Source organism: Hoplias malabaricus, chromosome Y (genome assembly GCF_029633855.1).
Source record: "Hoplias malabaricus isolate fHopMal1 chromosome Y, fHopMal1.hap1, whole genome shotgun sequence".
NCBI classification, from domain to species: Eukaryota; Metazoa; Chordata; class Actinopteri; order Characiformes; family Erythrinidae; genus Hoplias; species Hoplias malabaricus.
Genome location: NC_089820.1, coordinates 76967949 through 76992231, shown reverse-complemented (window position 1 = coordinate 76992231; position 24283 = coordinate 76967949). Strand labels below are relative to the sequence as shown.

General features: G+C 36.5%; 2 protein-coding genes across 5 annotated transcripts in view; one reads left to right on the top strand and one right to left on the bottom strand.

The window, feature by feature from the left end:
* Positions 1 to 820: 820 nt before the first annotated feature.
* Positions 821 to 5289, bottom strand: LOC136679037 (polymeric immunoglobulin receptor-like; the record flags this gene model as incomplete). Its single annotated transcript, XM_066657304.1, has 10 exons — positions 821 to 1395; positions 1536 to 1595; positions 1796 to 1858; positions 2120 to 2182; positions 2332 to 2384; positions 2467 to 2567; positions 4280 to 4325; positions 4414 to 4461; positions 4596 to 4886; positions 4989 to 5289. Coding segments are annotated over 9 exons (1023 nt in total), but the record flags the coding sequence as incomplete, so codon positions are not given.
* Positions 5290 to 8871: 3582 nt separating this feature from the next.
* Positions 8872 to 24283, top strand: part of LOC136678854 (putative transporter SVOPL) — a 28252-nt gene continuing 12840 nt past the window's right edge. For 2 of the 4 annotated variants that reach the window (XR_010796499.1, XM_066657018.1), the window contains exons 1-11: positions 8887 to 9010; positions 14014 to 14180; positions 14812 to 14903; positions 15036 to 15134; positions 15267 to 15338; positions 18722 to 18846; positions 18991 to 19054; positions 19151 to 19276; positions 20875 to 21003; positions 21103 to 21176; positions 22764 to 22960. Coding sequence is in view for 3 of the 4 variants with exons in the window: in XM_066657018.1 (XP_066513115.1) it covers positions 14036 to 14180; positions 14812 to 14903; positions 15036 to 15134; positions 15267 to 15338; positions 18722 to 18846; positions 18991 to 19054; positions 19151 to 19276; positions 20875 to 21003; positions 21103 to 21176; positions 22764 to 22960 (1123 nt within the window). In the remaining variant the exon portion in view is untranslated. Of the gene's footprint in view, positions 9011 to 12055; positions 12092 to 14013; positions 14181 to 14811; positions 14904 to 15035; positions 15135 to 15266; positions 15339 to 18721; positions 18847 to 18990; positions 19055 to 19150; positions 19277 to 20874; positions 21004 to 21102; positions 21177 to 22763; positions 22961 to 24283 lie in introns of those variants that run through there. The other 2 variants (XM_066657019.1, XM_066657020.1) reach the window with 2 other exon arrangements.

The window sequence follows — 24283 nt, the reverse complement described above, 5'->3', positions numbered from 1 at the left end:
CTATAATCAAGACCACCGGCTCAGCTCAGGGTTACTGCAATCTCCTATGATCACTTTCAGCTCAGTTTGTGGAACATCCTTTTTTTTACAGGTTTTTATAAATTATATAAATGACTCATTACAATGTGGTTAAATCTGACTTAACAAACATATTTGGAAGGTAAATCTATGATTTGTTGCTGAGTGTTCTGCTACTGTGTTGTTATTTTTCACCTTTCCAGTGTTGCATTCATATTCGTGTGTAATGTGCTTTTATATCTAAAATGCTCTAGAAATAGAGATATATTATTATTGTTAGAAATATTTTAATTTTGACCATTATTGTGTTCTGTTCTGTTGTGCTGATACATTTATTAAACTAAGCAAAAAAAAGATCATTATTAATTGTGCACTGTAAAAATGACCTGCATTCACACTCAGTAGCAGTATATCTCGTATCTCATCTGGGGTGGGGTATATTAGGCATGTGACATGTTTCAGCACACGTGAAATGTGACACACGTCTTCCGTTCTAAGGTGGAATATTTACAATTTTGTACAAAGACAAATGCTCAAATTCAATTCACACCCTCTACAGAGAACATTTCTGCATATTTACACTTAATGCACTGTTCCATATTTATTTGCTGAGCCTCAAACCCTAAATGTGGGCTGTGAAAGAGGACATTTGTTTACTTCAATGTGTTAAACTCAACATTAGTATTAAAGAAAGTCTGGTCTAATATAATAATATTAATAATATTTTTATTAGAAGCATGTGTTAATTAAGGAATGAAAAATGAACAAAACTAAGACATATTACGAATGTAAAAAACTGATAAAAGACCATACAGTGATCAGAGAGAGAATACAAATTGGACTCTGAGGGTAACTCCTAAAACATCCAATGAATTAGAGCAAGGTTGTCAGTAATGCAGATATGACGTACTTACATCAGTGTATGAGAAATACATGTGGGTTTACCGTACTGTTTGGTTCCCCTACTGACCACTAAGATGAGAAATATTTAAAGCTTTAAACCACATTAAAGCCATTTTTTTTCAAGTGAGTATGTTTTATTGAAGTACAAGGGCAGAGTCTTCATTTTGAATGGTCTGGCCTGGTTTTGGTATAGAAATAGGGTCCTGGGGTTGTGGGTTCGAGCCACACTCCGGGTGAATGTCTGTTAGGAGCTTGGTGTGTTCTCCACATGTCGGTGTGGGTGTCCTCCGTTTGCTCTGGTTTCCTCCCAAGGTCCAAAAAGCACACATTGGTAGGTGGATTTGCTGCTCAAATATTTCCATAGGTGTGAGTGAATGTGTGAGTGTGTGTCGCTCTGTGAAGAACTGGCACGGATGTGTTCCTGCCTTACACCGAGTGATTCCGTGTAGGCTCCTGACCCAAGAATACCCTGAACTAGACAGCGGTTACAGACAATGAATGAATGAATTAATAGAGCTGCATACGCCAGTGATCAGGCAGAACAGAAAAAAAAAACAGGCTGGAATGTGTTTATAAACCCATTACATAATAAGGAATTGTGTATTTTGACTCACCTCTTATTTGTGAAGCACAGAGCTGTAGATCACTGCATCATCTTCAGCTGCTGGAGAGAGCTGTGAATTGGGACAGTTTTAGGTAAGTCAGGCTGGAGATGTTTCAGTAACCAAAAGCTGTTTATATGTAGGAGATTGAGAAGAATAAAATCTTAACCACTTTTATTTCTTAACAGTGCTGTATGTAACACACTACTCAATCCCTTAATGTTTCAGTGATACAGCTTTTAAATAGATGGCTGTGATGAATATAGTCTTACCTTCTTATTCTGGGGAATAATAGTACTGTATGTCACAGAGTCTTCAACTTCAGATGTAGAGATCTATTTCTCACACACACACACACACACACACACACGATCTCATAATCTTATAATATATAAAAAAGTATATTATCAAAAATGACTAACGTCATACATTACAGTTTGCTACACCTAAATGTTCATTTCTCTGAAAGTACTTTACGTTTCAAGTGAAACAAGTCTGAGAGAAGTAATCAGTGACAGAGTGGTAAACCAAAAGAATCCCTTGTGTTCTATACATTCAGACATTAAAGGAGATGAAGGTAAAGAATAAAGTCTTACTTTCTTCTTTTTGGGAATCACAGTGCTGTATGTTACTGAGTCTTCAGCTTCAACTGTAGAGGTCTATTTCAGTCACACACACACACACACACACACACACACACACACATTACACAAATGACCAAATCTGATGCCAAAGAGGCACAGTACTATCTCCTGCAAAACACCTGACCTGAGACAACATGAAGCTCCCTATCACTCACAGCACTTACAGTGTGAACTGCAGAGTTACTGTTCCTCTCTCTGCTCTCTGTTTGACTTACTTCTGTTAGAGAGAGAAAGGGTGAGTGGTGATGAGTGTAATAAAGTGTACATTTGATTAAAAGCCTGAGCCAACAAATACTTACTGGAAGGTTTTCTCAATACGAAGATTATAACACAGACCAGGAGCAGGAGCAGTCCGAGGCCTACAGCCAGGAGTATCCAGATAAGCTTTGAGTTTCCATTGCTGCAGTCAGTTAAGTCACATGACTTGTGTAAGTTATTAATTAAGAAAAGGAGACCCACCATGAAGCATATAAGAGTCACTAACACACAAAAATATCATATTAGTGTAACAGGCAGGAGGTAGGGGTGTTTTCTTTGGTGCCTGGGCCTGCAAGGTGGAGGCAGATGTCAGATGACGTGTGTTAATTTACAGGGGAGGTGCCTATATGTACTGTCCTGGGCAGGAGTGTTCGTTTGGCGTGGTGGAACTTTGCAGCAAACTTTTACTGCTGGTTGGGGACGTGATATTATAGGTATGTGTTGTGCGATTAATATACGTTAGTGCATTTTAGATGCTGAACGGTGTTTTATTATGGAATGCCACTGGGCTCTAAACGTGTCAACACATGCACATTAACATGTAAAAAATTTGTTGTGATAACATGACCAAAAATGACACGTTTACACGCTTCTTAAGGTTTTCGCCAATGGGCGAACTTCAAATCTGGGAGTACTTACATATTCATGATAGGATTTACATCACACACTGTAGCTGACAAGAAACATAAATCCTTTTTGAACGTAGTCCCTATGTTTCATCTGAATTATTCATAACATAGTGAGCTAAGCGCTGACCTATGGCTACGTTGAGCCCTACGTGAGCAGTGTGAAGACAGCAATACTAGTAAGCTAATACCCATGGCAACTGGAAGTTTATTTTTCACAAGAAAAGACTCACAATAAATATATATGTGCGTGGGGTGAATTCTTATTTATTTATTTTTTATTATTGAGGTATGATGGTATTGGATCCAGCCTGTATAATTGGCATTGTGATTTGGGTTCATTCTTGTTTTGTTTTTTTTTCTCGTGAAGGATTTATCGATGCTATCTGCTAACAAACTTCTTAATTTTTTTATTGTATCTAATAAAGGTATAAATCTTGCTTCTAATTCTGTGCTGTCTCCCCTCATTCAGTGAGGCTCTCTCGGGGATGGGAAAACTAGAATTCTGAGCCATTGTGGTGCCATCTAGGTTAAAGGGTTTGGGGGTTGTTATTGTAGCCCCTGACAGAAGCTGAAGTTTGGTGAGCACCCGATGCAACATTAGCTTAAGAGCTACATGCCTAAGAAACTGCTTTATCAATCACTAAAGTACACAATCAATAAACATGTCTCATGATGTGATAATTACTTGTTGTCCACGCTCTTGTTGTTAGCTGAGTGGTTAATATGTTCAGCAGTTGCTGCAGAGGACGCCGGTATGTTGTGGAATACCGTGGTGTGAATGAACAACAGGATTTAAAAGCTAACAAACAAACAAAAAGACTGCCCTGCACTAATGTTTTTTTTAATTAGGTAAAAAAAAAAGGTGTGTTAAAGTATTTGTTTTTTAGAACTAATAATCTAAACCAGACCTCACTAATATTCTTGTAACTAAAGGCAATCATGTTTTTACAGCAATGTTCTCTCTAGTTTAAAGCCTTCCTAAAACATAGTTACTACAGAAATTAGTCTCTGACCTAAGACTGTTAGAGCTTACACTGTTAAATAAGGAAGACATTTGCATTTTTTGTATGTTTCATACTTCATTTCACACTTTGGTTGGAACTTGTACATCTTCAGAGTTGTTATTTTTTAGAACAGACAGTTACAGTTCTGCAAAAAGCAGAACAGCAAAAGTATACTACACTGAAGTGTGAAAGTGTAGCTGTAACAGAAGTTCACTACTTACTTATTTGCTGTTGTTGACTTTTCATTTTTAATCAGAGCTGTGACACCTAGAAAAACAAATATTGGATTTTTTTTAGTTTATTCATTACTTTTAATTCTAACATAAGATTGTGATCACTTCTGATGTGGTCTCACTGTCACTGGTTTTCTCAGTTGAGGAAACTGTAGTCACAGCTGTTGTTGCTGTTGAAAATGAGAAATGGCATCATTCAATTGCAAATTTGTGCCATGAGAGGTCTGCAGATGTAGATCACATTTGGGCCAAATACTCATTGGCCTTTGTGTATAGGCAGTGTTTCTGATAGATGTGATCTTACTTGTAGGTCTTTCAGTGACAGTGAGGTGAACAGTAACTGCCACTTCTCCTGCACTGAACCAGTACCAGCCAGCATCACTCTTCTTCAGTCCACTCATCTCCACACTGACCGCTCCTCTCCCATCCTCACTGATCTGCACTGATGAATTCTGGGATGTTAAGCAGCTCCAGTCTCTAAATCTGCACCACTGCTTCTGTTTATTCTTATAATCAGTTCTGTAGAGACACTGGACACTGACACTGCCCCCTTCCTGACCACTCACTCTGCTGTTTATCACAGACACAGCAGGATCTGAATAAAGAGGCAGAGAATGAGTGCTGTAAACACGCCCTCCATCAAACAAGCTTTAAGTTACAGTGAACAGGTTCTACTTCACACAGAGAGACTTCTTACCTGCACTGACCGTCAGGTACAAATAATCACCATCATCTGAACCACCTTTGATTTCCACAGCGCACCAATAATATCCAGAGTCAGAGTCTTGGAGACTGTTGAGTTCCACAGTAAACATATTCTGGGTCGGATAATCAGTGACTGATGTTCTTCCTCTTGTGTTTGTACAGGCTACTATTCCACAGGAGCTCCAGTAATACCCCTTACACCAGTATTTAGGGTTTGATTTGTATTGTTCATCATAAAAACATGGAATGGTGAGAGATCCTCCACTTTTTACAGCTACATTCCTCAGTGTCTTCACACTCTCAGACTCTACAGAGAAGAAGTCAAATGGTACAACAGTGTTACTCCGACTCAGGAACTGCTTCAGAACTATATCAGAGGAATAAACTGGTCATAACTGAGCAAACACATTTCACCCTCGTCCTAAATGTTATTATTCAGTATCCACTCTGCACCCTGGAGCAGGTGAGTTAATCAAAGTGTATTTAAAGCAGTGAGAGAGTGAAGAACACACCTCCAGTGCACAGGAATGATGCAGCATTGATCTTACCTGAGATGTAGAGGAAGAACACAGAGAGAATTAAAGAACTCATGAGGGAGTAGAAGTGCATCTTTCTGTAAGAGGCTCCAGAGACAAATACTCTTCCTGCCTCTGAGTGAAGTACATTTGACTGAAGTGTTCTTCCTGTTTCTGACCCTCTCTTGCTCTGAATGGACTGGTTAAAAATACCTGTCATTTAAATGCAAATGCTTTTTTCCTAGGAGTTCTGCCATGTATTAAATTCTGCTTTGTATGTATTAAAACAAGTGTGTATTTTGTAGCTGATATGTGAAGTTGAATGCTGTGTATAAATGTGAGTAAGCCCTGTGAACTGATTAGAAATGTTAACCTCCTCCAAAAGTTACACAGTGCAGTTTCTGCAGTGCTGAGGCCAGAGTAGCACTACATCACTACATCAGAGTAGATCGTACTTCTTAATTTACATATTTCTGCACAAGCCTGGTTCCCCTTTGTACACTCATGCAAAAATATTTTTTCTCATGTTGAAATTTTTTATTTATTTATTTACTTTGGTACTAAGGTGCTCTACAGAGGGACGTCATCACATTTTCTAAAAAGAAGTATCTGTAAGCAGTTCTGTCACCAATAGAGTCACAGTGCCAGAATACATGAGGAGAGCAAATTAAACAGGAGGTTTAATAGTTTGTAGCATGAGATTTGTCATGTTAAAAATGTGTGTGTCACACAACGTCTCATCATGTTCGTACAGTGAAATTAAATATATTTTATCTTAATAGAGAGCAGTCTTTCACCAATCAGCCATAAATTTATGAACACATTCCTGTTTCTGCACTCTGTCCATACTCTCAGCTTAACTGATCACAGAGGACCTTTAGTCACTCATAGGTTGTTTCCCACTTTTTACCTTATTTTTCCAATAGCAGTGACTAGTCCACCACAGAGTGGGTATGATTTTGGTGGCAGGGGCGCTGTATGGAAGCAAATCTGTCTCATCAGCTTTTCAAATATTACCACCTTTGAATTTGTAGCACTGAATTTTTTTTGCAATGAAATTATGCGTCTGAATATAATTACTCTTGAAAAGAACTCATGAATTTTCAAGAACACGTTTTTACTGTTATTATTCAAGGTTAATAAATTCAGATAAAAAAAATTCAAGCTCAAAAAAAAATTCAAACAATATATTTCGAAGTTGCTCAAATTCGATAGACCAAATTCAGATACCAAAATACGAGTTACAAAAAATTCAGATACTCTATAGAGCAATCAAGATAGAATGAGCAATCGATTCATTTGGATTTTCTCTTTCACCTTAAATGGTGCAGTAGTTGCATTCTGTCGCCGCTAGATGACGAAATACGAACACAACTTCCACACCGTGGAAAAACTACACGTTTAGCTTCCTTCCGCGGATATTATCTCTTTATTTTCAAAGTGTTCAATAAAGACACAATATAACAGACTATTGATATCCTGAAGATGAAGAAATTTTACTGTGGATTTTTTTGTAGTCAGCTTCGAAATAGATTGTTTTTTAGCTTGATTTGTTTATCTGAATTTATTAACCTTGAATAATAACAGTGAAAACGTGTTCTTGAAAATTCACGAGTTCTATTCAAGAGCAATTATATTAGATTTCAGTGCAAAAAAAATCACTGCTACAAATTCAAAGGTGGTAATATTTCAAAGTCTGATGAGACAGATTTGCTTCCATACGCTGCCCTCAAAAAGATGGCTTTCAAGAGGCTGTTCAGGGGCTGGGCTGACTGCTGTCTTTGGCCACTAGAGGGAGGCAAAGGTCTACTCCCCAGTAATGGCGTTCATCACCCAACACCTGACCACTTCCTTATTTGAGAGCTGCTTACTATAGCAGTTCATATAATAACGTATGAAATGGAAAAATGCAGATTTTTACATACATTACATAACATTAACGATATTAACTACATTTGGGCGATACCAAAATACTTATGTATCAAAAAAATATAAGGTTAAATTGAAATACTTACGGGATGAAGCTGTTCCCTGAGGCCGATAAGAGCTGCTCGCGCGCCGCGGTCACAGAAAAGAGCGCAAATCTTCATCATTTTTTTCTTCTGTGTTTTTACAGCGGTTCGCTTCTGCCACCTTCGGTTTTCTCATTCAGAGTTCATTCATTTTAAAGCTGTCGTTCCAGTCCAGTCATCTTCAAAAACTTAAATCACAATTTCCTCCCTTCAACACGGCACTGTCTCCTTATTAACTCTATTTATCATAATCATTTCTGTCGTTCGTGTTTTTACATCAGTCATTACATCAATATTCTAAAATATTACAGAGCTTACCTATAACTGTATGGCATTTAACAAGTTAAAATAATGATTCTATTTATTTAACATTTTTACATCGTTTTCCAGACAGTTACCAGTATTTTCTTTTATTTTTAGATGTGGGCCACATACCATTAATACGCAGTAATTAATAAAATGCTCTGATCAGTGTAGTGTGCTAACTGCAATGACGATCGCCAGCCGACAGTGCCAACGTGCAGCCGGAAACGGGCCAGACACAAGGTGCCGCATTCACGCCGAGACAGCAGCCAGCCGACTGTTCCGAGCCTCAGCCAGAATCGGTCCAGATCTACCTTGCTAGCTGGGGTAGGACTGACGGTTTGGGCTGCCCATCGCGTTTCATAGGAGAAAAAGAAAAGAGGAAACAGGGCAAAAACAATAGGGCTTCAGCTGTGCTTGGACCCCATAAATATGTTTCACTATTCATTATACATTTTAAATTAGAGACTTCAACTTTACAAATATATGCATTGTAAATTTAAACAAATGTATTTATTTTCGCATAAAATTATGTCAATGAAAACTAAAAACATGTATTTATGAATGTAACTGTATTTGTACAAATTGCAGACCGTAAGACATTTGGATTGATTCATTTGTGAATAGTGAAATATATTTGTGAGTTGTGTTTAATTTGTGAATTAACATGTACACACTTGTAAACTGTTTTTACTGTATTTTGAGACGAATCTCTCTCCATAGAAATGGGCCGTTCTCCGTTTTTATATTGCAGGGTTAGAAATGGAAAACCGATTAATGAAAGGTACACTGACACTGTTTGTTCCTGACCACTGTTCCTGTTAAATCAGACTCTACGCCTTTGTTGCGAAGGTGTTTGAGTGCAGTAATCGCACTCGGATGCGGACCAAAACAACCTCATCGAGACTTTTGAGAGAAGGTGATCGGTCTGGTCCCTAACGAACACTTCAGCAGTTTGTTTGTGGTGAGAATATGATCCGTCCCAAATATCATGTGAACTCCTCAAGTTTGAGCTAAACGGCTCCTGTAGCCAGGTGTGCTTTGCATTATGGGATGCAACAGAACATGTAAACAATTGAACTGACTAAACTTAGCAGTTAACCGGGGAAGGAGAATGAACCACAATGACTCCAAAACACAGGAGCTTCTTCCTGTATGAACTTTCTTGCTCCCGTCTCATACAGGTAAGCGAAGAGAACGTTCTCACATTGTTGATGTGACGCATTTTGATTACCTTTGATTTACCACTGTGAAAATAAAGTAAACTTGGGGGAAACTGTGGTCACACCATCCGGCACTCAATTTTCATGGTCTCGCTATCAGACGCTAATCAGCATTCAGCCCTCTGAGCTCACTTGCACGTCTATAAATGGTACAATAGAAAAAAACAATGGTGCCAAAATCTGCATGTTTTTGTAATAAAACATATTTGTAGTTTTCCTATACATCCTACCCTTGTGGGGTTTAATTATTATATTATATTATAGTGTGTTGGCTATGTTGACCTTGTTGAAAAATATGCTGTTCAAACTGGAGTTAAGAGTTGACAGTAAAAATGTGATGGTAAGTGTATATGCTAGACTCACATTTTTGAATAACATGGTGCTAATTTCATATGAAAATGGAATATTTTTAAATAATAAAAATAATAATAATACATTTTATCTGTAATACACTTTACATTTCATAAAATTTACATACACTTTACATTTCATAAAATTTACATACACTTTACATTTCATTTTATAATTACAGCCATTTAAATGTAGCTACTGTAGAGTATGATATTGACATAATGACAAAGTTCAAAGTGAAAAAAACCTGACAGTAAAAATTTCTGATACTAGGTGTGTAGACTTGGCTGCCTTTCCTGAACTACATGGTGGTCCACATGTAGGTTATAAACCTGAGTAACATAGTTTAATTTATAAGCTAACTGCTAATTAAATGTAATATATTGTTAAAGTTTACTAATATAACACTATTAAATATTTTGAATACTAAGCTAATTAAAATGAAATAGTTCGCTATAAGTAAACACAGGAATAACAAAGAAAAAATATTTTATTTTATTATTTATTTATTTTTTTGTATTTTCCTATTGGTTGATGATAAATCCAGCCGGCCAATCGGGTGGCGGTTTGATGAGGCGCGAGTGCCTGTCTGAGCGCTCAGCTCTCTTCGCGTCCATCCAGCAGATGAGACGGGGGGGGGGGTTCTCCTGCTGTAAAGCATAGAAAATTAGATAAAAGTTGAAAATAAGTGGTGAAAGCTTATTTATTAGTTTAACTTGTCGCTGAACAAGACAACGCAAAGGGTAAAGTTGCTCGTCGAAGAACGACGGGTTTATCTTACTTTTTGCACTGGTCAGGTTTTTTTTGATTGGATGAACAAATTGGATAAATCCATTTGATGGCGAGCCTCCCAGAATCTACCTAGAGTATTCTCTACATTCCGCGGACATCTTCGAACTGATCTTTGTTTCCTTGAGCCCAGCCCTGATCAAACTGGTAGGAGGAACACTTACCTTTGCAGATCCATGGACTGAAATAGTTCCATCACAATTGGGACTAAAAGGAAAAAAAAGAAAAGGGCATTATTACACACACACACACACACACACACACTCAGAGTATTGTAATTGAATTTAAATTGTTTTTTCTAATTGGTTGATTTAATTTTCACATTGATTTTTTTTAAATATTGAGAGTTGATATTTATTCAAGTTGATATTTATTTTCTACCTGGGCTAGAAATAGTTATATTGTTTTGTTTACTTACCAGTTTGTAATAAATTGTTAATGCACTTTTCTAATGTCCAATAGTGCCCAGTCATTTCTTGAGTTGCTGGTTGTCCGAGCTCAGTTCTGGTATTCTTCTGAGTGGCCCATGTCTATACCTAATTTAATATACAATCAACCTGTCTGCATATCTAACCAATAATCAGTTATATGCTTACCTGTTACTATATTTCTACCAAAGCAGTATATAATTATTATACACATACATAGATATATTTATTTTGTATGTTTGTTACACCTTTTTCCAGGAATTATGGATTTTTTTTAATACAGCCATTTAAAATTGCTATTATAATGTATGTTATTTACATAATGACAAATTTCAAATTGAAAAAAAAAAAAAAAGCTTCACAGTGAAAATTTCTGATACTAAATGTATTGACTTGGCTGACCTTCCTGAATAAGAGGGTGGTGATTGGTTTCAGAAATTATGGATTTTTTAAAAAACATACAGCCATTTAAAATAGATATTGTAATGTATGATATTGACATAATGACAAACTTCAAAGTGAAATAAAAGAAAAACTTGATAGTAAACATTTTTGATACCAAGTGTGTAGACTTGGCTAACCTTCCTGATTAAGATGGTGGTGGATGTTTTCAGGAATTGTGGATTTTTAAAAAAAAAATACAGTCATTTAAAGGTAGCTACTGTAATGTATGATATTGACATAATGAAAATGTTCAAAGTGAAATTAAAAAATAAGTTGAATAGAAATCAATGGCTAGAAAATTATATAATAGGTAAAAAATGAGGGACTTTTAAAACTACTACAGCCATTTTATGATAGTCATTGATGTATGGGATGTGGGTTTTGGGACCAAATCCAAGGTGGAATTTAAAAAAAAATGGAAAAGGACAAACATTTACAATTTAAGAATCATGTTCTTTTTATGTATAAGCAAATTAAATCCGCATTTTTTAAAGCATTTAAAACATTTTCAATAAGCAAATAGAAATATAACAGTAATAAAATATACAATATGTTGGATATCAAAAGCAGTGGAGAACAATCGCCTTTTTTCATCAACTCTTTTGAGCTCGTTGGCCTTCCATAGCGGCAGTCGCCGTCTAACAGAGAACATCTTCCTTTAGTGTAGTGTTGTGTGCTGCAAAAGTGACAACATAAGCAGTCTAGCTTCACATCGTAGAACAATGTGAACTATTTAAGGCCTGTCAGCATTATGCTGTACCATTTATAGACGTGTAAGTGACTTTTTTTTAGCCTCAGAGAGCTGAATGCCCTTTAGCGTCTGATAGCGAGACCAAGAAATTTGAGAGTAGAATGGCGTGACCGCATTTAAAACAAACCTGTTTTACAACAACGGTTGCAAAATTTGAGTCAGGGTAGAGCCAAGCCCAGCCCAACTCAACTCTTTGTGTTGCTGAAAGCTCTGTACATGGCCCTTTAAAATTCTCCAGCCTTCCTCTGCTGAAGGGTGACGCGATTTACCTGTTGGCAGGTACACAAATGTTTTGTATTTAACCAGAAATGGGAGATTAACTATACAACCAATGTTTTTAACGCTTACATTCTATTTAATTAAGTTTTCCTGCTTGTCTGTGCTTCCATGAACTCCTTTAATATTTCGCTTGATTTGTTTTTGTGATAAATGCTCGATGATACGAGGCTGGAGTTGGTTTCTTGCCAGCTTATTCGAATTTTCCGCTCCTCTGCGAATTAGTTATTCTGTCTGTCCATATTTTCAGGTGCCAGAAAGTAATCTCTCTCCGTCTCTCTGGTAGAATTTAAATAAAGTGCTGGCAAATAAGGGCACATCTTAATCTTTCTAGTTTCTAGTTTCTGTTTCTAGTGTAATAGCTGTGTTTACATATATGCAAGCTTGGCTGAAGTCAAGAAAGAATTAAAACCACGCAAGGTCAGACATGTACTTAGACTTACCTTCAAAAACTAATTGGGCTTTGGGTTTAAATAATGTGTACCACGTTTGGGAAATATGTGACAACTGAAAACTAAATTCACATTTAAAAATAAATGACAACCACAAAATAATATTCATGTACATACTGGTAAAATATTTAGGGCTCAAGGGAAGTGACGTCTATAAAGATCTTTTCTGGATAAGCGGTTACAGACAATGAATGAATAATGAATATAAAATCTTAAATTTAATTCAACCATGGAACATTACTTGCATACATGTTAAACTAGGCAGTAGCAAGGGCAATGGGCCATTGAAAACCCACTACAGAATGCCAGAACATGATGCCTGAAATTAATATCACTAGTGTCCCGTCTGCCCATTCAGTTTTGAAAGCCTTGTGCAGAATTTATCATTCATTCATTAAGTCATTTGTAACCGCGCATCCATTTCAGGGTCGCTTGTGGGTCCAGTGCCTACCAGGAACCTCTGGGTGCAAGGCAGAAACACACTTTTGATGGGGAACTAGCTCATATATTTTGTAAATGAATGTGTGTATGAGCAGTATTCCAGGTGGAATTTGAAAGCAAGACTGTATTAGCCAGTCAAATATCAAGTAATGTTATTTCTAGACATAATGCTTTCTCAAAATGAAGTGGGCTTTCAATGACCCAGGGTTCTTGTTTCTCTTAAGAGCAAAATTACTTGATTCTTGTTTGGCCCAATGCATATTTTACCTTAAAATGTCAAATACCAAAATAATTACACCCAAGACTCTATGATTTTTGCAAGGTTACATTTTTTCATTTTATATATTTATTTACTTATTTATTTATAATTACACTTATACAGCACATTTGTAGACAACCAAGCATGCTTTACAGTAATCTTTACAAGAACAATTTTATTGGGCACTAGGTTGTTTACTCAGGATAGAAGCCAGTCCATAGCTGGATATTCAAACATGCACACATACCCATTAACACACATCAGGACAGTTCACTTAACCTCCATGTTTTTGGACTGTGGGAGGACACCAGAAACCCCAAAGATAACCCATCAGAAAGAGGGAACATCCAACCAGATGGGACTTGAACCCCAGATCCCAGTGCTGAGAGGTGAATGTGCTACCACCAAGCCAGCAATAAAAGCAAATCAAGAAGAGGGTTAAAAATTGGGAGTAGAAAAATTAAATCTCACCAAATTTAGAGAATCATTGTCTTTGTTTCATTTTGTGCACACTATTTCTAAAATTGTCCAGATCTCCTGAAGTGGTAACAAAATAAACTCCAAGCCTGCTGATAAGTTACTGTTAGTTCTGAAGGTAAGCCAAAGTAAATTATTAATTCAAGTTTCATATGCAAAGCACCTAGTGAAACTGATTTTAAGCCACTCACTCATATTAAGCAGACTAGATTTCACAAGAGGGTAAACTCAGTTTTTGATGATTTTGAAGAGTGATGCTTCATGTTAGTGACACTGTGTACTCTTGTTTGCTTGAGGATTGAGTGACTGTTCAAGAAGATGACTGGAAAGCGTAAGAGCTCTATGAGGACTCAGCTGGTGAATGCCATCCAGTTGCAGGAAGTAGAAGAAGAGATGCAGCAGAAGCAGGAGGAAGAGGAGAAAAGCAGGAGAGATGCAGCAAACAGTACAAATACTGAGCTATGTGGGGCTTCACACTTCTAACTTTTTCTCCCGGTCTCTTTCTCTCTGTCTTAGACTATGTCTTGCTTTCTACTGTATTTTTTTATTTTTTGTTTTGGTCTGTTGTTTAATCTTTCAGGTTATTGATAAATAACCATAATTTACATAATATGACATACAAAATACAATATCATAAAATAAATGTATTCATTTGATTAGGCTGTTTAATCTGCTTCCAATACCCGTGCATGGTCCTACCCCATTTCTAGCAATTATTTCAATAGTATTTTTTGGAGTCTCTTATCTACTATCTGGGCTATGGTAGCAATAGGAATCATGCCAAAAGACTCTTATGGGATTAGTTTGGTATTCCAATACTTTGCCTTGTGTTGGACAACAATGTTATTCACTATGCTACAACAGGCAGAAGGATGTTGTGGGCAAATATCTGGGGTTTTGGTTTAGCACTCATTGAAGTAAAGCTGGGCTTAAATCCAAATATAACCCCCAATTCTTTATTTTTATATGTGATTCACTGTATTATTGTCCTGGTGATTTATGGATATCATATGACGATTACTTAATCTGTTAATCTGTTTTCTTGGTCAGTATCATCTGACATGTGATCCTTTGGTCCTCTTTGTCTCTCTCAGATCAGAAGTCCTACACTGTGGAGGAAGCTGTGGAAAGCATTGGCTTTGGCCGTTTTCACATTCTACTTTTTGTTATAATGGGCAGTGCTAATGTAAGAGGTTTATTGTTCTGTATGTATCTTTGAATTTGTTTTTTTTTTCTCTTACTAAATATTCAATCATACAGTATATACTACATAACTAACATATTTGTTTATGTTTTATTGTGTGTATGTGAGATACAGATAGTAGAGGCGATGGAGATCATGTTGTTGGCTGTGGTGTCTCCTGAGATTCGATGTGAATGGCGACTGGAGGATTGGCAGGTGGCACTGGTCTCCACGGTGAGGTTTCAGCAAATTAGAGAGGAGGAATTATTTACACTCATGTATATGATGTAATTTAATTCAGTAATATGTGGCTGCTGATTAATGCCTGAGATTTTTAATGTACATAACATTTTTGCAACTTGATAGATGGTGTTCTTTGGCTTCATGGTATGTGGCGTGTTCTGTGGCTATGTGGCAGATAAATATGGTCGCTGGAAGGTCAGAGATCCCTCTTTATAACCTTTACACACATCACTCCTTCACTTACATTTCTGTTCTAAAAGTGGGAGAACACCTTGCCTTTTAAAATTTTCTCATTGTTAATTTTCAGCCAAGTAAAATATATTCAAAAGATTTATTAAAATGGACAGTGTTTCATTTGTTTCAGATGTTCTCCTTATTCATAACCATTATGCTAGCATGTGTTGTTTAATTCAATATTTTAGATGTCATATCCAAACTTCAGTTAGACTATATAAATACACATTTAAAATATTTTGACCCTAAAGTATATAAGCTTGTGCACTAGAATTCTATGTAGCACTGCAGTAAATATTATAACATTTGGGTTTCCTTAAAACAGCCCTGTTTAGGAGACTAATATTCAAATGCAATTACTTAGGTTTGGAATTATTAAATTCAGTTAGAATGTTATATTATTTAATAGGACGTAAAACTTTTGAAAAGCAGATATGACCCCATTTCCAAAAAAATATGGGACATTGGCCAAAATGCAAATAAAAACTGAATGCAATGATGTACAATGATATATATATATATAACTATAGTGAGAAAGTGTATAGTATTTTCAAAAACATATTTTTTATTTGATGCCACCAGCACCTTCCAAAAAAGTTGGGAAAGGGGCATCTTTACAATTATTTTACGTCACCTATGATGTGTCTCCTCTTTATCCCGGAGGAGGATGCAGCTTCCATGATTTGCTAAATGAATTTCAGATTTGTCAGGACACAGGATAATTTTCTGTTTTTCAGTCCATCTTAAATGAGCATGGGCCTAGAGAAGGCGGCTGTGTTTCTGGATCTGGATGGCTTTTTCAATGCATTTGTCAGTTTTATCTTGCATTTTGTGGATGCAATGATGAGCTGTGTTCTCAGACAATGGTTTTGGGAAGTGTTTCTTAGCCCATGGAATGATACAGCAGGGGTCGGCAACCTTTACCACTCAAAGAGCCATTTGGACCCGTTTCACACAGTAAAGAAAACATTGGGAGCCACAAAACCCCTTTGAAATTCTAAATGAAATAACACTGCATATAACAGGGTTTTTTTTGCCTTTGTGCTAAGTATAAACAAACTATACTGTGTTACATTTATGAAATCAGTGAACAACTGCAGAGAAAATGTAATAACATTTCTGCATGCAACAAAACATGTTTAACTCTGTGTTGACGGTTAAGTAAAATACTCATTGTCTATTTGAGTCCTTGTAGTAATGGGAAAAAAACATCGAACTTAAATTATCCACTGGCAGCAAACAAAAATGCTGTCCTGTCTTTGCGTGCCGTCATCCTTTTACTGGGGCCGTGCAGTCAGCTGTCAAAAAGTTCAAGAAACTGCACACTGGCGGGTGTCGCACATTGGAAGTTGTGACGTGTATTAAGAGTGACAAAATATTTTAAATATTAAAATATCGCCATAATCTTCATAGAATTACATTTTGAAAATGAACGAACTAAAATAAAATACATTTTAATTAAATACTCATTAATTATTTTCAAAAGCTGAGTCGCATCAGAGGGATCAAAGAGCCGCAGGTTGCTGACCCCTGCACTACAGAAACTTGACTGTTTTTTAATTAAGTGACATGATGGCCCGAAGACCACAGCCAGCTGATGTTTGTTTTGGACTTTGTCCCTTATGTATTTCCAGATTCTCAGAAACGTTTAATAATATTATGTGTGACACATAATTCTCAAGTTCTTTACTAATTAAAGTTGAGAAACATTATCCTTGAATTATTTCCCTGTTTGCTCATGCAGTCCTTCACTTCTGAAAATATCAGCCTCTCTGAGATGTTCTTTTTAAACCCAGCCAAATCACTTACCTGTGGACAATTAGTTTACAAACCGAATTCCAAAAAAGTTGGGACACTAAACAAATTGGGAAACCGAAAACGAAATGCAATGATGTGGAGGTGCCAACATCTAATATTATATTCAGCATATAACACAAATCTCAGATCAAAAGTTTAAACCGAGAGAATGTATCATTTTAAGGGAAAAATATATATTTTCATGGCATCAACAAATCCCAAAAAAGTTGGGACAAGGCCATTTTTTTACCACTGTGTGGCATCCCCCCTTCTTCTTACAACACTCAACAGACGTCTGGGGACAGAGGAGACCAGTTTCTCAAGTTTAGAAATAGGAATGCTCTCCCATTCATGTCTAATACAGGCCTCTAACTGTTCAATCGTCTTGGGCCTTCTTTGTCGCACGTTCCTCTTTATGATGCGCCAAATGTTCTCTATATGTTCTCTTCCCTGAAAGAGATGACGTCTAGATGGGAGCATATGTTGTTCTAGAACCTGAACATAGTTCTCTGCATTAATGGTGCCTTTCCAGACATGCAAGCTGCCCATGCCACAAGCACTCATGCAACCCCATACCATCAGTGATGCAGGCTTCTGAACGGAGCATTGATAACAACTTGGGTTATCCTTGTCCTCTCTGGTCCGGATGACATGGCGTCCCAGTGTTCCATAAAGAACTTCAAATCGTGACTCATCTGACCACAGAACAGTCTTCCATTTTGCCACACTCCATTTTAAAAGACCCCTGGCCCAGTGCAAACATCTGAGCTTGTGGAGCTTGCTTAGAAATGGCTTCCTCTTTGCACTGTAGAGTTTCAGCTGGCAACGGCGGATGGCACAGCAATTGTTCCAGATTCTCTGAATCTTTTGATGATGTTATGCATGGTTGATGATGATAACTTAAGTCTTTGCTATTTTACGCTGGATAACACCATTCTGGTATCGCTGCACTATCTTTCTGCGCAATATTTTACGTATAAAATATTGACATTTGCCATCTCCACATCATTGCATTCAATTTTTATTCACAATTTGTTTAGTGTCCCAACTTTTTTGGAATCCGGTTTGTACTTACATTTATTGATTGATTGTATTTTATAACCAGTTGTTAGTTTCCAAATCAAATCATCAATCATCAAATTCCAAATGGGCAAATATGATTTAAAAAAACAATAAAATTTCCCAGTTTCATCCGAAATATTGTCTTTGTTGTATTTTGAATTGAATTTAGTGTTTATAAGATTTGCACATGTTTCCATTCTGTTTTTACTTAGTTTGCTCAGTGCCCCATCTTTTCTGGATGTAGGTTGTTATAGTATATTGATGAAGAAATCCTGTAAGGAAACCATTTTGAAAAGCTAGGTGTTCTCGCATTTTTAATGGTTAGTGTTCACCAAATGTTTTGAAACATGCATCGTTTGTATGAATGATATTTCATGTTAAAGATACATTAGTGTAGACTCAGTCATAGTGCCTGGATATTTTGTGTATATATTTATATGCATGTTCATGGTTGTGATTTTTTTTTTATTATTATGTACATGCAGGTATTGTTTGGAGGCTTTGTGTGGGCTGCATATTTCTCTATGCTCACATCATTTGCACCATCTTACATCTGGTTTATTTTCCTGCGTAGCATGGTAGGCTGTGGAATAGCAGCCACATCACAGGGGTACAAACATAAAACATGCACAACAAACAAATTATACTATCATTAAACTAGTCTCCACAATTCCTTTTACATTCAGGGAAGATTTTTGTGTGTTATAATGTGTCATAAATGTCTAAACCAGACTATGTTCTGTGCTGCTTAAAGGTTTGTTCTGAAGACTGAGTTCATTCCTGCCAAACACAGAGCAATCCTGCTTCCTCTTGCCTCAGTGAGTGTGCAATCAGAGGCATGATAAAGCAGTGCTTTCATTTCATAGAGAAATTCTACACACTTATGTTAAACCTCTTCCTGTACATTTTGGTAGGTCTTCTGGATGGTGGGTTCTTTGCTTATCATTATTCTTGGCATGAGTGTAGTGCCCACATTAGGATGGCGGTGGATGATTCGACTGTCTGTCATCCCTGGACTCATACTTATAGGACTCTTCCAGGTAATTTTTTAAATGTTTGTATCAGCTAGATTTGATGAAATATATTGCTCAAGATGGTGAAAATAAAATTTTTCTCATTGCATGTACAGAATGTGTATATAATTGAGTTAGCAAAAATAAAATGCATAAACTGTCATTAAAAACTCGCAGAATTGGCTATGCTAAGAGTGCTTCAGAAAACACATGGCCCTGTGATAGATTTGTGCCTTCTACAGGGTGTGTTACTGCCTTGCACCCAGTGATTCCAGGTGGGCCTGAAACTATCAAACACTGATTATGTTGAAGCAATTACACAAGATATAATGAATAAATAAATGAATAAATTACAGGATGAATGGATCATAAATCACTACTTAACATAAAATAATATCAGAAATGACAAACATACACTTAAATGTTTGTAACATCCACATGCATCAGGGTTTTACATTGTTATAATGCAGTGTTAATTTTGGCAGCTGATTTTGATTTAGTTTTATTATTTTGACTAAAACGTGTATTATTCTCATTTTAGTCATTAATTTATTGTTAATTGTAGTTAATTTTGGCCAATGATTGCTAAAATATTCTAATCTAGTTTTAGTCTAGTAAACTTGAAAAATGTCAAATATTGGTTATTTATATATATTTTAAAATATATAAGATTTTGAGGAGAATTTTGTTTAAATTGGCATGAGTCAACTCTATTTCTACCTTAAAAAACTCACTTTCTTCCTCACAGACCTGTGACATGTGGCAGATATTACTCTGAAATATAATTTTTAAAATGTTATTTTAAAAGTCTGGTTCTAAAGCTGTTCAGCTGAGCAGAGTTTATATTTAAAATGAGAATGCAAGCATAGTGAAGAAGATTCTTCCAAAGAAAAAACTCCCACAGAAAACCAAAAACAGGCAAAAACAAAGTCTCAGTTGCAAAAGTTGTCAAAGCATTTGAATAATTCGTTGTGAAATGAAATTCCCTTAAACACACATTTGTAAAGTCAAGAGCTTGTTACAAAAAGTTTGCAAAATTAAATAATGGCACGGAAGTGTTGGCCCTTTTATCATGAATATCATGATTTCAGTGGTGATGCCAGTCATCTGTTACCTTGAGTTCAAAGGGCATTAATTGCCTCGCATTCTCTGGGTGTCCCAACCTATTCCAGAAGTCTACTAGTTAGTGCTGAATCAGCAGATCATGTTCTCCTCAATGCATGTTGAGAAGCTCTGTGATGCTGTGTTTGTGGCAGTTTGAAACATATGGCAGCACTTTAAGTAACTCGGTTCATTCTATTATACTAATTTTCACTCTTTCACCTTCATAGTATTATGTAGTAATCATGTAATGACATGGAACAAACAACAGGTACTCATTTAGAATATCCTAGAAAAGACCATTCTACCCCAATACTGCCCTAAAATGTACATTGTTTTTGGCAGATTATGAGCATTATAAAAAGTATAAAAACCTAATGTTATGAGCTACTTCACTTGGCATATTCATTACTTTATTCAATTTCAAATAGCTAACAATTTTTATTTAAACTGTCAAACTATGCACATTAATTAAAGATTAATAACTAGACATATTTATCATTAATGCTTTTTTTGTATTTAAGTTCATCCCTGAGTCAGCAAGGTTCCAGGTCTCTGCAGGTAATGTACAAGGTGCTGTTGCTACATTACAACGGATTGCTCAGATGAACGGAGCTAATTTGCCAGAGGGAGAGCTACGGGAATCTGTAGTGGTGAGCTCACTTCCTTTAATATATAAACACACACACACACACACACACACACAGATACATATCCATTATTCTGTATCCACCTGTGTTGGGTGTTTTCAGACAGAGAGAGGAAAAGCTGTTACCCTCATCAGTCCAGCCTTCAGGAGAACATCCCTGCTGCTGTGGTACTCTTGGTAACATTGCACGCATTTTTCCTGGATTATTCTTTGTGAGATTTACAGAAGCCCTAAGGATACTGTGAAAAAAACATAGAAATGCATTCCTGGGTCTAAGTTCCACATTATTTATTTATATATAATATATTTATAATATTATTATATTTCTGCCTGTAAAACACATGAAAAACAGTTGAATTTTAGTCATCAAAGACCATGAAAAAAATTCTCCCTCAATTTGTTTTCCTCTTAGTGAGGTGAGCCAGAAGGGTAAAATATACTGAAACATTTAGCTTGTTACACCAGATTTGACCAGCCAATTTTTTTCTACTGTCCCTTCAGGCTTAAGTGGAAAATGAGAAAAATTCTGAGGGGCTAGGTACTAATTAGCATGCTGTACCAGCAGTCTAACTCTACAGATACAAGCAAGTAAGTTGGCCATAATACAGCCACAGGTGAGACAAATTGTTTAGCTGTTCTTAATTTTATATATATATATATATATATATATATATATATATATATATATATATATATTATAATCAAAGAGAAAAGCAGAATAATTATGTCTCATCTATGCAGGGGCCTAGCACCAAATTTTTCGGCCCCAGGTACAGTATTTGCCATGGGCCCCTCCCCCCACCCTCACATAGGTTTTACCAGTGGTTCCCAAACTTCAACTGCCGTGCCCAGCGTTTGGGGCTGGTTTTATGTTAACCACATCTAGCTGTCAAGTAAAATACAGAATCAGCCTTCACCACCTGTTCCGAAGTGCTGGCTGCTGAGTTTATTACAGAATCGGCCCACTCTGCTGGAGCCAATGTTTCGACTGCAGAGTATAATACAAAATCTGCCGCCTGTCACTCCCCTCCCCATCCCCTGCTTAGCACTCATACTTAACAAAACAGTAACAAAAGTGTATTTTATTGTTTTACATGTTTTATCAGTTGTGGGTTTTTAACAATGTGATTGACACAGGCCACTGATCTACTGGTTTTATGGGCTGTTCAGATAAAAAAATATGTTGGGACTGTCAACCAAAGTAGCACATCCACTCACCGGGAAAATGCCTGGTATTGGCTGGTCCCATCCCTAGGTGCGGGTGATCTTTACCTTATGAAAAAAATGGTGCTTTTCATGCTCCTGGTGCTAGATGTTAGCAAGTATTCTTTTGTATATTTCACCCTTCTGACTCAGCTCGCTAGTAGAAAAAAAATCATGTTTTTTGATAGCAAGATGATGCTAGAAAGAAGTAGAATGAAGCCCATTCATGCACTTTTTTATAGTACACTTCAGGGCTTCAATAGAGATTGTTAAAACTGTGAAAATTGTGTAGATTTGCTGAGTTTTCTTCCAGCGAAATATGTTTTTCATTTTTCTGTAACAGTTACTGTTTTGGAACTACATTATGGCCACAACACTGAAAATGTCTTTTTAAAGACCAACCCTTGCCCTAATACTAAAACTATACTCAAGCAGTAGCTAAACTGACCTCCAGTTATAATTAAAGACTGATCGCTGTTATTTCCTTGAAAAATTGGCATGACTGACCTACAGTCAATACTAAATCAGAACATTCAGTTGTCAGTGACTTGTTTTCTTCAGGTTTGTGGCCTCATTTTGCTATTATGGCTCAGTCCTGAGCAGCTCAGAGCTCCTGGAAAAGAACCTACTGTGTGTGACTGATGCTAATGTGGAACATGACATCAAATACAACCAGGAGGAGGCACTGTGTTACTGCATTCCATTCAACAAGGCTGACTACCAGACCCTCCTCATCAGCTGCCTAGGAGAGGTAGCACGTAAGTGCCATCTAAACACAAGTTCTTTTGTTTAATACTGGTGTCACTGTCTGCCTGTATTTTAATATAATATTGGTATAAGGGGAAATAATTAATTTAGTATAAAAAGAAGTAATTTATTATTCTTTTGTACACCACTGACTGTAATCTAGATCAGCTGTTCTTAAACTGGGGGCATGACCAAAAATAATAAGAGGATCCCAAGATAATTTTCTGTCTATATTTATATATATCTATGTATTTAACCATATTTAAATAATTTTTTAATATTTAAAGTAATCAATGTTAAAGCTGGTCAACAGGTAAGAGGATCACAATTTTGTTTCCTTACTTTTCCTCCAAAGTAAAAAAAAATGACTGGATGTAAACTCCTATCCCACTTTATTAAAAAAATAAAATAAAATAAAGGTTTGGTTTGGCAAAAAAATAGAACAAACTCGTTCCATCTATTTGCAGATCCAGAAAGAGCTAGTAAAAGGTTCAGATGAGTCATCTTCATGTATGTCTGTTTCTACAAAAGCATCTTTATTTTTGGCTGTGCATAAAAATCATAAAAATCATAGAATAGGAAAATAAAATAGAAAAAAGCCTTCCAAGCATTGACATTTTCAGAAAGAATATGTAAATTACTTCACATGCCAGGTCAAAAATTAAATGGACCACACAAAATGTGGGCTTTACTGTGATGTGTGGGCTAATGAGAGTTTAAACCAGTCAAAATGAACTGGCAACTTGACATGACAACCCCATGAAATATATATGTGTGTGTGTGTGTGTGTGTGTGTCACAAGTAATTTTTTTCCGAGTACATGTCATGTCTTTGACGTCAACTTTCACGTCTTTGAGGAGCAAGTCCAGGTTAAAAAGAATAAATGTTTGTGTGCGCTTTTCCATGTGTTAGGGTTTGACCCTGCCTTTAAAAACCCCATGATTTTGAGGGTTCATAGTTCAGAGGAGAAGGACAGGCACTCACATTTAAGGAACATATGGACAGTGTGGATTTTGAGTTGGAGAGAGTTGAAGTTAAAGTAGCAACTATAATAATAATAATAATAATAATACACAAGGTAAGATGTAAAATATTCTATGCCAATCCTTTAGAGCTTCACACAGGGCCCACCCCACACTCTTCCTACCAACAGCCACACAATTTTCCTTGTTCCAATCCTGCAGCTACACCCTATGGTTGCATCATTTATGATCCGATCAGCAACCAGCTACCCTTAACATCTATAGTTAATCATTGAGCCCAACATTTGAGTACCCAGACCACCCACTGCATCACTAGCTCTTCACAAGGGTCATCAGGTAGGCACCTCCCTT